We start from the raw sequence: 15,238 nt of genomic DNA, 5'->3' as shown, positions 1-15,238 counted from the left end.
CTCTTTTCACATAACATTTTTATACTACCAGAGTTGTTACCATAGAAGAATAAATACTATCAAGTCATATAAAAGAGAGACTAAGACTGAAAAAAGCCTAGTTGCTCTTCACTCTTCCCCTCTAAGGAAACAATTTACAGAAATTACTTTGAAATGCTCCTCTAACTCTGAGCCACAGAAAACAAAGTGTAGGTGGTTTTAGATATTAGCAGAAACAGAGGATGAGACTTTAAAAAGAGGACTTTATCACTCTGATGATGTCTCAGGTCGCTCGGCCTGGAATTCATAGTCCCTGCCACCCAGCAAACAAAGCAGGTTTGTCTCCAGCTGCAGATGTATATGTATATATAATCAGTATGTTCAAACCTATTTTCAGTATGCTTGCATCAGGAAATTAAAGTAATTTTTGCTGTGAATTTTTTTCAACCTCCATAGCATTCATCTTCCACTTCAGAAGTTAGTTGACTATTCAAGTACTTAAATAAGCAAAAACAAAAACAAACTTACAGACTCTTGTAGTGTTTTTACAGTAGGTGTTAGTAGCTGAAAGCTTAGCATTTACAGCACAGCTGAACTAGGGCCCAAATACAACTGTGGAACACAGAATAAAAATTATCAACCCTCCACGCTAAAAAAGACAGGCTAAAAGGTTTGCTCTGTTGTTTCCTAATCTTTCCCCATTCCATCCTCTACTTAGTGCAAATCCCCTGCACAGTCGTGGGGAATCTTTTCTTCTAACACACAGAACACCCAGGCTACAGTTACAGTGGTGACACAATATCAAAATGATCTACCATACCTCATCTGTGATCACACTGAGAAGTTGTAGAAAAACAAAATGTACTCAACAGTTTTGGAGCCTTATTTTCTGCACAGTATTTATACTGAAGAATTTTCCTCTTTTACTTGGAATAGAAGGAACAGTGAATTGGAAAAGACAGCAGAACACAGAGTTTCCTTTTCGACTATGTTAGAAGAAGTGGAAGTACAGTGTACATGTTGCTTTACATACTGCACAGCAAGAGCTACAAAACAAACTGCAGCAGATCAGGCAAGAACAATAGTCTCCTATCACCAAAACATAGGAATTAGGTTTGCTACTGAGAGACAGGGAAAACAGCACCACTGTTAGCCTGATGTACCAGTAATATTGGGAATTGACAAGCATTTCTCATCAAGAGCCTCAATCCAAAGACCCTAAGGGGAGAGGAAGAATTACTGAAAATTAGTTTGGGTTTGCCTGATTCTCTAATACATTGCTAATGAAATCAACTGAAACTTGAAAGGAAACTTCATTGAAGTAACTTCTCTGGCTTTTTACCTGCTTTTTGGACAACAGTGACTATTCCTGAATGAAAGTCCATTTATTATGAGGAATCACAAGTTTTAAACCTTGTGAAAAGGTCTTTAAAACTGTTGCTCTTTCTTCTATTGTCTTTTCAATTATCAATGGATAGATAATTTTCATATTTACCCAGTGCTCTAATCTCTAAGCCATACATTCAGTTCCCACAGGCCAGAAAGACTTTTTATGTATATTGAAAAAAAAAATATGGGGTTTTTGGCACTTGGATCATATAGTAACTCAGAGAGGGAATCCCAAAAGCATCTGCTTTTTAGGATAGATTAACCATTCCTGAATGCTAAAGATTCCCTTTCAATATAGAATCACAAAGGAGTACTGTCAAAGGACAGAATGAATCATTGTGCTGTACATTTCTTGGGAAATCAACATGCATCTTGCAAAGAGGATGCTAGACTGAAATATCAATTTCCCAAACCTATTAGGAAACAACAGCCTCTTTCTAGGACAGTTTATTCTATCACCAAGAAAACAGTCTGAGTTGAAAAGAGAATTAAATTCAAAATCCTCCTGAAAAGAAATCATCACTGCTCAGGAAAACACAGGATTTTAAGTGTTATTTAAAAGAGATATTTTCCTTAACAATTATGAGCAATACAAATACTGTGTGGCCCTTTATTATATATTTCCAATAAATAAAGTTGCTTATGAATCTTTGGTTTCAATTAAGGTTGGTTTCTTTACAATTCAATTCAGGACCTATGTGCAGGTTTCAAGATTCAGGTCTGAAAAATTGAAACAGCAACAGTCTGAAGAAGGATAACACTTGTCAAGTGTACATTGTATTCCGCCTATCCCTTAAATCAGGTTTCTGCATATACAAACAGGCATCCCTTACCTGACACTCATTTGTTTATAGCTGAATATTTTCTGAAATTAATGTACAGCACCTAGAAAGGTATCCAGTGCTGAAGACCTTAGGAACTTCCATATTTTTAACGCAAGAAATGGAACACTAGGTCTGTCTTACAGTCTCTTTTGCACATTAACTGTCCACTCACTAAGCTACCTAGTTAGCTTGCCCTCCAGCTGTGGAAGGCTTTTCAGGGACAACCAGATCATAAAACCAATTTCCTTTCTGCATAACACCTTAAGATGTGACAATAAAACAGCCATTTAGAAGAGCAATGCTTTATACTGGGAGAACAATGTTTCACAACTAGTCTGGTAAATGTATTCAACATCTGCTCTGAGTTATAATGAAAACAATATGGTGTACCTATGAGAATAATGAAAAGCACTTCATTGAGAAAGAGAAGACAGTTACTGAGAGATGGCCTTAAAATCAAGGCTGTTCAAGTGTCCCAACTCCCTCCTTATGCTTCTTCTTTTCAGGATAAGAGCTAAAGTAAAGAAATAATCCTCAATAATCACAGATGCAACCTTCTTTGTTTTGTCCCGCTCTACCAGTAAGTGAGTGATACTATCATAAAGCTATTTCAATAGTATTGAAATATCCAGTGTAAACTGGACAACTAATGTGTAGTCTGATACATGAACTATTTTGCATTTGCACCTTGGAAAACAATTCTTATGCCAAAGAAGGTGTTGCTGATCCAGAAGCAAAAAGTGCACTCTCCTATGAGTAGCTAGGGTAGTCTGTGACTTTATTAATCAGAAAGCTTCCACCTACCCACGTGCCTGATTTGCAGAAGCTGTGTTCTGCCAAATTATGCAAAGCTACAGCTAGTAGCTTTTGTGCTCAAAATTCTCTTTCTCATTCACAGTCAACAGTCAAGTTCAATAAAAATAAACAGTTTTGAAATAACTCAGGACTTTCAAGAGGAAAATCTACCACTTACTTACTCTGTGCCACTTACATTCCTGATACATTATAATTTCTAGACCATGTCTCATATTCCTCAACATAGTAGACTGCCATGCTACTGAACTATTGGCTTTTTTGGTAGGAAATACTTAGGCAAAACACACTGCATTTTGGCATGAATATTTGAGCTTGGGCTGTGCTAAGTTGGTAATGTAAAGCTGTCTGTTTTGAATTTCTTAGCATGCAATGGAGAGAGACTAAAAGCAAAAGAGGTAGGAAGTTGTTATGTAGCAGGAAAAGGAAAGAAGAAAAAGGAGTAAATGTCATACATTAACATATTAATGAATGCAATAAATAGAATACACAAAATTCTCACTGTGGCTATGCTGTTTTGAGCCATTCTTCTGGCAAGGCTATCACTTTTGTTGTGGGAAATTAAAGGAATTACTACAGCAGAAGACTGCACTGATAAAATGGAAAGAAGAGTTTATGAAGCAGGAAAGCTTAGGCAGCAACTCATTATAAATCCACTCACACCACAAGAATGTACCTCTGAAAAGACTCCTTCCATATGCTCCCTCCACACTGCTAGAAAGGGTGGATGAAGAATTAAATAAATTTACAGCAAAATGCTTTCTAGTATGGCAACAACTATTGGGCATTCTGGAACAGGAAACCACAGTACCAGATTAATTACAGGACTTGAAATCTGCATCACAGTATACCATGCTTCCTTAAAATAATACTGAATCTAATACATCACAGAAATAGTATGCACAGGCAGTGTCCTTAAGATTCAGGGGCCAGATCATCAAGTACTCACACAGACCTCATTTCCTTCATCCTTCAGCATACAACTGTGCAGAGTAAAAAAGTCAGTTTCCCAGTCAGTCCTTTATCGCTAAAAGCCAAGCAAGCTTCTAAGTCTCTAATTACAGTAGCAGTAAGTAGCCTCACTCACAGCTTGGATTTAGCACTGTTAACCCTGACAAATTATGTCTAGATAGTCATGCTGCAGGTTGGTAGCCCAAGCACCAGCTCAGTCTTATGATTACTGAGGATGGAAGAAAATTTCAGATAATTGCTTTAGCCTCTGTACAGTACAGCTCAGCCATGCCCACAGCAAGGCCTCAGAAGTAACTTGCATAAATTTGCCAAACTGCTTTCTTCACTGCTTCCCTGGAAGAGATCTACACCAGGATGGTGCATGACACATTATATTATTAATGTGTAAGAAGACTAAGCACACATGGCTGATGCTGGGTAGTAAAGTACAAACAATCTGATGCTAATTATCCATCAACACTAAAACAAGGAGATGACACTTGGCCACGATTATCCCAGAGCACTACAAGGGCACAGATAAGGACAGTTTGGATAATTCCAATACAATGTGATGTGTGACGCTGCCACAATAATCCACAGCACTGCTGCACCCACATTGTTAGTATATATTGCTATGCCATGATTTTTACCACATTCTAAGAGTAAAAGCTAGTGAAAATTATTTTCAGAGCTATGATAATTATACTCTGAACTTCCCCATCCATCTTACTCATTTCCTCTTCATTTTATTTAAGCTTGTCATCAAATGAAGTAAAATTTAATGAAAGAGCTTACATTTACTGAAATTCTATCTAGCAAAATATTTAGCATGGTACTACAGCAAATTATAACAAAAAAGTGAGAGGAGCCACAAGAAGACAGCAAGGACTGAAGAATCTGAAGAACTGTAAATTCTGAAGGATACCCTGATTCAGTTTTATCAAGTGTCAGAAAGAAGTATGAAATTAAATCCAGTTCACACATAATACACCATTAGATTAGATTAAAGACAGTCTGTCATCCTAAACTATAAAAGGTTTTGCTGGCTAGTAGCAAAACTTCAAGAACTTTTTCATGCATTGTTTGGTACTTCATTTCACTCCTTGCTTCCAAGGACTAGGACATGCAGCAGAAAAATTCTTAAACACTCACTGTAATTATAATTTCTTTTTCCTCCATCTGACTGAATTCTTAATTATTCCTCTTGTGAATTCAGCACATGCAGCATCAACATAATAAATATCAGGTTCATAGAGAATAATAAAATATGGTAAGTAAGAAGTAGGGGTCTACTTTAGCAAAAACCTCCAGAAGTATCAGCTTTTAGGTAAGCTATGCAAGTTTGGTGATTTGTACTCAAGATTTTCACACCTGTCTTACAAGGAGTTTTTCAATTCCTTAAAAACTTAAATAAAGCCAGGGTAAAGAATACACAGTAAACAATTGGAAAGAATTTCAGTTAAGACTTTGTTGTTCAAATGTTATTTAGAGAGACTCTCACATCTAAAGCATAACCTTGTCCATCAGGCTGCTTACAATTTAGGTTACATTCATTTGGCAGAAGATCAGAAGAATTTGTTATCTTAAAGTGGCTTCAAAGTAAGTTTTTTCATCCCACTAGCACTCTATAAAACAGAACATAAAATCTCTAGAAGTTAGCTGTAAACCTCATGGAAAAACAACAGTGTTTTTCACCTATTCTTCACACCCAAGTAAAATTAAATTTGACCTTTTTCACTTGGTTAAATTGTACACAGAACCTTAAAAAAGCTCTTCTTAAATGCCTAATTTATCTACTAAGAAACTGTAAAGTAGAAACTTCATTCAAAAAACATGGAAAACAGATATAAATAAAAAATGAAGCAATATTTTTTTAAAGTGTGACTAAGATTCATGGACTTATGAGAAAAAAAAGGTGACAAAATAAGCTAAAAGTTTTGAAAACCTAAAGTTTCATTTCTCAAAACAGAAATCCATTTTGTTTATAAAGTAATGTACTTTCTGAAAGTGCCTGCATTTCCATGCTTATTCTTAGAATTGAAGGTCAAAAGAAAAACCAGCAATTTTTAAAATATCTTCTAAATGCTTTAAAGCCCTTGTAGTCATAATGCATCTATTACCATGAATACATATCACATCCGTGAAGGCCAAATACTTCCAATATAACAGTTCTATTCCTGTATTCAATTCACTTATTTGAAAATAAAATCAATGCACAAATTCATTAAAATTAATCCAAGGCTCACTTTCACAATTATACAATCACAGAATATACTTACAAACTGCGAGGGTCGGTATTATATAAAAACACAAGGTCTCTGAAGATTTCAAAGCACATTTAAATGAAATCTCCAAAATAATATACAAAATATAACTGCAAGGAAGGTCCAACTAGTTTAGTTAAGGTTTTGTGACAAATAAGATTTAATGACAAATATTAAAACCAAAGCAGAAAATAATTGGTTATCACTAACTGGCAAGCCACTAATAAAGCACCAGAAGTTTATGTATTCATTTTGTAAGTACACCAGGGTCCTTTGCCTCCAAATATTATATATGCTATTATTATGTACATCTTACAAATTGCCTATAGCAAAATGGCAGCCAAGATTAGAGAACAGAAAGCTTCTTGGTTGTATTTGGAAGATATGAGATGATATGTTTAAAGATGCATTAAGTCAGGCAATGCATCAAATTATATTTTCAGACAAAATAAATTTTAAATTATTTTCATCCTACTGTGACATCATAACTGATATATGATGAAGTACTAAGAGATAAATGAAAAATTTAAAAAGTAATTACACATCTCAGTGCTAACTGTTTACTGTTTAATTGTTTTGAGGAATCAGTACATTGCATGCATAGTAATACAAGATGGAAAAGACAGATAAAATTACTACTGTGCAATTCAAGTATCTTTATCAGGATCTAATACCTTAGATGCACTCTCTTTCTACCCTCACTTTGAGCAATATAAAAAAGCAGTTGCCATGTGACAAGAAAGAGATAAACAAGCTGTAACATCTCCACACATAGAAACTGGAGGCACTGTCACAGCTCATCTCCTTCAGAGAGATGAGACTGCACTATTCTATTATAACATATCCATTTCTAAACGTGCACCATCTTCATTTGCCTAAATGCAAACTAAATATTCAGTGCACACTAAATATTGCCCATGGCTCAACTTCATAACTTAAGACTGCTTTACAGTTCTTTTATTTTCAATCATCTAAACCGTATAAATGAAATTTTAAGGAGGAAAACATTTATACTTCATCCATATTAATTTTGTCCCTGACTGCATGTGGAAAGACAGTCGGAAAAGATTAAGATTAATAAGCATTGAGAAACTGAAGTCGAACGGGAATAGAAAAGCTTAATACACACTTTTTATCAATTCTAAATTAGAAAATATCAGCTCAAATGAGGCAGACTAGCAGTGGCACAGCTAATAATGAATTTGTATCAACACAGAGGAGGAGGTGACCAGTGGGGGAAAAGCAGAGTATAGCCATGAGGAAAAGAGAACCTTCACAGAAATGTGAAGTACAGAGATGCACGTTTTTTTTTTTTTCCTAGAAGCACACAGTACATTTACTGACTTAACCATGTTCAAATTGCAATAAATTCCATAAATAAAAATAGAAATTTTTTTTTCAAGCCACAACACTCCTGGCCCAGTATCTGGGTACATTTCCCAAAATATACTGGACAACTGAAAGCCATGTGAAATGCACATTTGAAACAACTCTCAAATGAAAAATGTTTTTGGAGAAAAGATACTTCGTGAAATGTGAAAGACAGTGAACAGCACTGAATGCCACAATAAACCTCTGAATGATTCATTCAAATCAAAAACACCCTAGAGAATATGTATATAATGCACCCAAACCTTCTCTGATGTCCAAGAATGAGAAAATCACGCAGAACTGAAAGGTCAGTCTCTGCCTTGGCAATGCCCATGGCCACTAAAAAATCTTTTCCCTCTCTCTCCTTCAATAAGGGCAACCAAAAACCTGTTTGAATTGGGTGTCCTAAGATGTCATCAAAGGAATTGCGAGATACTGCTACTAATGATACACAGTCCACATTAAATCAGGGCTACAGAGGAGCAGAAGTTTCTGCCAAGTAACTCCCACTTCTGTAGAACTGTGCAGGTTATAAGCTTTCACTAAAAAAATATGATCCAAGTCTTGACAGGATGCACATGTCTTTAAAAAACATGAAAGTAGTTGTGTCTACACTGAGGCACCTGATAACCTAAACCAGTTGCCTAGACTTTGGAATAAATTTGTTTCATCTCTTTCATTTCAACTCCAGATTCCTGGTCCCTGTAACTCTAGACCTGAATTTCTGTCACTCCAAAAAAAGGTCAAGAATTGACTCTGTTGCAAATCAAACAGCCATCCTTTCTTTAGTTTACCTTTCCTACTGGCTTTGGGTCTGAAAATTTTATGACATTGAACAAAATCACTGGACTGATCTGCAGCTTTGAATGCAGCAAAGTGGAAGGTGACTGAAGAACAAAATGTGGAATCCAGCTGACAAAAGGGAGATGGAGGTCTACCCTGACAAGGTAATTCACTTAAAGAACAGTTCTTTAGTGCAAACCTGAAAAGGTTAGCTAACAATTTAGTTGCAAAATCCATCTTTCCATATACTCATACAAAGCAGAGTCTGCACAATGTTGCCAAGGCAACACAATGGAAACTGAAGTCTGGGGACCACGTCATGCTGCTTGGAGATCACATTAATAAACTCTTTGATTGTCTCAGAAGTAGTCCACTGAAATATATTCATCTGAGTGCACTTACTCATGATTCATATTTTTTACACTGAATTCAATGACGCATTTGTATCAGTCCTCATAAAAGCTCTGTATAACCATTATTAAACCACTACCTATAATTACCTAATAGCAGTATGTCCTAATAAAATATTACCAACATAGCATTTGCATGTTTTAGAGGTAAGACACAGATAAAGAAAAAGAATAATTTTAAAAGGGATAGAGTACATTATTAATTATATTACAGAACTTGGAGAATTCCTACCAGAAAATTTTATCACACTGTCTCAGAATATCCAATACAATGTGCATATAATCTTTGTCAGCAGCCATAATGTATCAAGCACCATTTGATTTTTGTCCTAATGCCTGCAGCAGACACCTACTCCTTACTGGATATGGCAGCCTATTTCCATGAAAACATAAAATGTACACAATCATTTCATAGTTTTGCCTGCTAGTGAGCTGATAATCAGGAAATAGTAGGTAACTCCAATTTGAACCTACTACACTTACACACTCTGTAACTTTCATTTCCATAGTACTCAACTAAAGTTCTGTGGAAACATGTATCTTGACTGAGATTTTATACAAGTCATATTTTATCACTGAATTTTCAGCTTCAGTTCTTTTTCATCTGAATTTTCCTATACATCCTCAAAGGCAGTCTCAAAACGTTTTTATTTAAAAACATCAAGAGAAAAAAAGGTCTTTATATCCTATACTTATTATGAAGAAATGGAAATCTAATTTACCATTTTCTCAAAATGTCAAAAGTGATATGGCAGTTTCATTTTTTAGCTAACATGAAAACAGCTGAAGATGTTTAACACGAACTTTCAGAGTCTTCTGCTTCCACAGCTCAACCTCCTGGCTGTTTCCTTTTTTTTTTTTTCTAGAACTCAAAGCTAGCTCTAAAATCAAGGTAAGCCAAACTCGCATTTGTCTGTTGAGGCCACTCCCTCAGAATGAGGGCAGTCACACAGCAGATACAACCCAAACCCTGTTTAGGCTACTTCAAACAAATTTGGCAAGGGTCCTTGAAATGTAACTACCTGCAATACTAAAACAGAGCAACTAAACAACATAACTACACAGAGAGAGAGAAAACAAGGTCCAAAATGTGCATTCCAGTTCCTATTCAGAAAAAAATATCACAAAATATATGTAAATAAGACCAGAAAAATTATCTCTCTGAAAAAAAACATCTTTTTTTTGATACCGAATTTAAGGCTTACAGGATATCTTGGGGCAGGATACTCTTTCTCTATTTAATGTCTGCAAGACTGGAATAACTGTACTTACTTCACAGGGGTGTCAAAAGTATTAATTGCTTGTGTTTGCACAATGACTTTGAAGATGAAAATTGCTACTGAAGTGCTAAGTGTCAATTTGTATAAATAAGCAAAAACGTAACACCTGCACCAAGCTGAACAAAACTCTCAACTCTCCAGGTACAGCTGAACATAGGATCAGAGAATCAGAAAAAAACATTCTTTCATCCATTGCCATATCTCCAAAGAAAACAGCAAGTTCTTCCCAGTCCTTACTGCCTGAAATCCTCCTTGCCACTCATTGATCCTGTGACTTATATTTCACAGTTTGTAAGATGTGCTTACTATACTTGTAACACAAACATTAACATTTAAAATGAGTGTTATTGAAGAAGGTGTACTGACACAAATCAGTTTTAAGCAATCAGCTTTTCCAGGTGTAGCTGCTTTGAGTCCCTTAATGAAAGCTTGCTTCTGTTTCAAAGTATTGTTTCAATTCAGTGATTTCAAATACACACCATAAACCTTTCAAGAACACATGAAAGAAATCCAAGTTTCTTTGTCCATACTAATTTATTTCTAGTTACATATATGGCAAAGAGGCCAAGAGCTTTGAAGACATCTTACTAAACCTGAAGTATGAAGTGGTTACCAGTCCTATTTTATAATACTTTTGTCAGCCTTTCGTTTCCCCCATACTCATTTCCATCTCCAAAGGATGACTCAGTCACTTTTCATCTCTACAAAACTCATCTTTTCCTTACTTTCCTCAGTCATTAACAAAGGAATAGAAATTACTCCATTATACAAGAAATACTATTTACCCAGATACTTCTCCTCCTCCATCTTCTGCTTTAGTCACAGCTCAAAGAGCCAACATAACTGCCTAAAATCTACAGTTTTTGGGCAAAATTAAGATGTCCAAATTTCTCAGAGTTTTGCAATGCTCTTGTTTTGGAAGAATGCAGATAAATATCAGCTTTGGGAATAAGTACCAATTTGTCAGACTAGCAAAGATCAAAAGCATTTTCATAAGCAGAAGTAAGTCAGAAACTTTCAGTCTGAGGTATAACAAAACAGCAATTTATAACTTCAGCTGCAATTAAATGGCAAAATAAGACAATTCATTTATTAAGAAATACATTTTAAAAACTTGCTAGTTTTACATAACACAGCTAATAGGCTCAACTTCCTCCTGCCAGAAGTGATTCGTGTTTTTTATTGTGTTTTTAACATGCCACTTTTTTATTCTGGAAATAATTCAGAAAATTGTTATTGCTGAATCTGTGGGTCCTTATTCTGTCATCAATCACTAACCTTGCATATTTCTAATGAATTAAACAGCCAGTTATCTATTCTGTAAAATATTTCACATTCAGTACATATACCTTTAACCCCCTGTACAGAAATCCAATACTGTTTGGTTGAAACGGCTTTTCCAGCACAGAAATCCACTTTCAACATTTTGACAAGTGCCAGATAAGGATAAATGTGACAGAACTGCTTGTTTTTCCACAATTAATGGCATCTATTTTGTATTCTGCTAAAGCAGAGGTGAGTGAAGAGCAGAAGGAAAGACTGCTTTCACCTGCAGCAATGGATGCTGTGCTCCAGGACCTGGGAGTCCCAGCAGATGACAAGGTAACCAAGAGCCCGCAGTGCCCTTAAGGCCACGAGGGCCAGTGGCACCCTGGGGTGCATAGGGAAGAATGTGAGCAGAAGGCTGAGCAAGGTGCTCTTCTCCCTCTGCTCAGCCCTAGTGAGGCCACATCTGGAGTCCTGTTCAATTCTCCACAGTTCAAGAAATCAAGGAAAGGGTACAAGTAGCAAGTCCTGCCAGGAAAGCTGCTTCATCATTGTCTCCTCTCTCCATGGATCTACAGGTCCTTGCCAGGAGCCTGATCCAGCATGGGCCTCCCACAGGGTCAAAACTTCCTCTCGGGCATCCACTTGCTGTGGCATGGGTCTTCTTCATGGGCTGCAGGTGGACCTCTGCCTCCCGCGGACCTCCACGGCTTGCAGGGGGTAGCTACTTCATCATGGGCTGCAGAGGAATCTCAACTCCAGCACTGGAGCACCTCTCCTCCCCCTCCTTCTCCACTGACCTTGGTGTCAGCGGAGTTGTTTCTCTCACATGTTCTCACACCACTCTTTTCTGGCTGCAACTACAGCTCCGCAGCAACTTTTTTTTTTCCTTGTTTTTGAGTATGTTATCACATAGTACCATGTTACCACCATTTCTAATTGGCCCAGGCATGACTAGCAGCACATCTATCTTTGGAGCTGTCAGGGATTGACTCTGCCAGACATGAAGGAAGCTTCTGGCAGCTTCTCACACAAGGCACCCCTATAGGCCTTCTTGGAATGCATCCAGTATTTACGCACTTTGAAGAAATGTTATCCAGACTTCTCAGTGATACCCACTGACAGAACAAGAGGCAACAGGCACAAACTAAAACCAGGATATTCCATCTGAGCCCAAAAAATATGTGTTTACTGTGAGGGCAGTCAAACAATAGCACAGGCTGGCCAGAGTGGCCAGAGAATCCCCATCCATGGACATACTCAAAACTGGACAGGATCCTGGGCAACACTCTCTCTGACCCTGCCTGAGAAGGGGGAGAAATTAAATGAGCTCAGGATGTCCTCATTAACCTAATGACTGTGATTCTTACTTCCTTATCCCTTAGAAGTCAGTTCTTTCATAGGAACTGAATTAGTACATTTTTTCCTTCAGACTGAAGGCCTCGCTTTCATTCAACAGCTCACATTTCCACACAAATCACTTGGGTCTTCACTCTAATCAAATTATTAAATGTTCTCAAACAATGTGTTTGAAATGGCCTTAGTTCACTAAGTCATGGTACAATTTAATTTAAAAGCACACCGTAAATATATAAATCAAGAAACACACTGTAGTCTAAGCTGAGTCTTGGTCTTCTTTGAAAAATGTCTAAAACACCAAATGTCTTACCTCCATACAGTGTAAGTTCCATTATATCCATACACTTAAAATCTCTCACTGATATTTATATACTTGAGATACATCTGAAAGAACACTGTAATATGAAACTTTTGCACTAAACATATGCAAAAGCTACAGCAATTTTATATGTAATATGTATCTTTATATCTGCACAGACAGATAAAAACACGTGCAAAATTACATACAGTAACATTGATTATTGACAGTTCAGCGATTTATCAAATACATTATTTGATCTTTTAGCCCTTTTCAGTTAATTTCTCATTCTGCATCATTCAAACCTGCCTACAGACATTAGGATCAAAGCAAACTGAATGAAACAGAGGTCTCTTGCCTTGTATTAATCAGCAGATTAATATGGGTTTAATTTAACTAATGAAACCCAGATTAAATAAAAAATGAAACTACTATCTTCCAGAACTTTTTCAGTATTAATCCAAGATTGTGTATTGGTTTATTTTTAATAAAAGCAATGCATTTTAAGCCACCTCAACTGATGTAATTGCATAATATATAGATGAAATAACAATTTCTGACTTTCTCTCTAATCTTCTATAGCTTCTATTTGATCTATTGTGGGAGAAACTCAGAACGTTTTTCTTTATAGAAAAAGAGACCACATATATTAAGTCAATGATCCACAGAAAACATAGGAGGGGAAGGGAAGGAAGGGAAGGAAGGGAAGGAAGGGAAGGAAGGGAAGGAAGGGAAGGAAGGGAAGGAAGGGAAGGAAGGGAAGGAAGGGAAGGAAGGGAAGGAAGGGAAGGAAGGGAAGGAAGGGAAGGAAGGGAAGGAAGGGAAGGAAGGGAAGGAAGGGAAGGAAGGGAAGGAAGGGAAGGAAGGGAAGGAAGGGAAGGAAGGGAAGGAAGGGAAGGAAGGGAAGGAAGGGAAGGAAGGGAAGGAAGGGAAGGAAGGGAAGGAAGGGAAGGAAGGGAAGGAAGGGAAGGAAGGGAAGGAAGGGAAGGAAGGGAAGGAAGGGAAGGAAGGGAAGGAGCTTTTGTAATCTTTTGTAATACATTTCTACTATTTAATCAGCAATGTGTGTAAGAAGCAAAATCCAAGCTTGATCTTCTAATAGTGAAATTTAAAGATATATGAATCCACAGTTATAAGGAGATACATTTGTTCAAGTCTTAATCCAGGATTCAACAAGGATTTTTACAAAGTTACCCATATATTGGTACTCTGATTCCTTCATTGCAGTGAAACAAATGGGAAACATTCTAAAATAATCACTAGAAGTTGGATGACATCCATACAGAACAGTATTAAAAGACCAGGGAGCCTACTCTATGCAGCAGATTGTTTGTTTTTGATTACACAAATTATAAATGCAAAAAACCTTAGGTTTAAGCCTTAAACAGCAAACATTCTGTCACACAATAGTCACACACACAAACAACATAAAACACACCTGGAAAAATACTGATACAAATTTCTTATTTTAAACATGAATACCAGAAAATACCTTCTTTTTTTATATAGCTTTTACAAAAGTCATTTTTTTCTAAAAATACCCTGTAGTCACTTTTCAGACCACTTCCAAAAAACATTATTCCTGCTTGATTTTCTTTTCACATTTATTTACATGTTCATGGCAAGAAAAAATAATTTTACCTTCAGACTGAGGAAACAAGTCTCAAAATACTCTCCTCACTGTATTTTACAAAGGGTATTTTAAACCACTCACCAGTTTGCCACCAGTGGTCCAAGACAGGTACCTTGAAGACTCTTTTTGACCATTCTAGCGTGTCCACATCACAGTGCTCACCAGCTACAAACATCATCCTGAACCTTTAAATAAAAATAAATCTGAATCTTGATCTGGATGTGGAAAGAAAAACAAGATAATGAATACAATAAATGTCTCTGGCCACTGCCCCAGATGGAGGGAAAAGACAAAGGAGGACTTTAACTTTTTCTCTTTCCTACAAAGTAACAACTAGAATATTTGCAGCATTAATTTAAGCTACTTAATACTTCATCATGTAAAATAAACTTTATTTGCTGAATGCAAAGACCTTGGGAGACCAGAGGCAAGCAACTAGCAGTTGAAGTAAAAAATAATTAAATGCTTTGTACACAGAAACTAGGTAGATATCTTCATTACCATTGCAATACAATCTCCCACAGCCAGATGCATGTCATTGACATTTTGTTTAAGTCTTTCCTCAGCGCATTTTGAATGAAGACAACTGCTGAACACAGAACTTCACTCTTGTCCTTC

General features: G+C 36.6%; 1 protein-coding gene across 3 annotated transcripts in view; it reads right to left on the bottom strand.

Annotated features, from left to right (window-relative positions):
• Window positions 1–15,238, bottom strand: part of ACSS3 (acyl-CoA synthetase short chain family member 3) — a 66,171-nt gene that overhangs the window by 20,675 nt on the left and 30,258 nt on the right. For all 3 annotated transcript variants that reach the window (XM_068190309.1, XM_068190310.1, XM_068190311.1), the window contains one exon: window positions 14,702–14,805. In XM_068190309.1, the coding sequence (XP_068046410.1) occupies window positions 14,702–14,805 (104 nt within the window). The remainder of the gene's footprint in view (window positions 1–14,701; window positions 14,806–15,238) is intronic.

The sequence above is a fragment of the Anomalospiza imberbis genome, chromosome 5 (genome assembly GCF_031753505.1).
Source record: "Anomalospiza imberbis isolate Cuckoo-Finch-1a 21T00152 chromosome 5, ASM3175350v1, whole genome shotgun sequence".
NCBI classification, from domain to species: domain Eukaryota; kingdom Metazoa; phylum Chordata; class Aves; order Passeriformes; family Viduidae; genus Anomalospiza; species Anomalospiza imberbis.
Note: the sequence above shows the minus strand (reverse complement) of the source record. Positions and strands in the feature narration are given on the sequence as shown.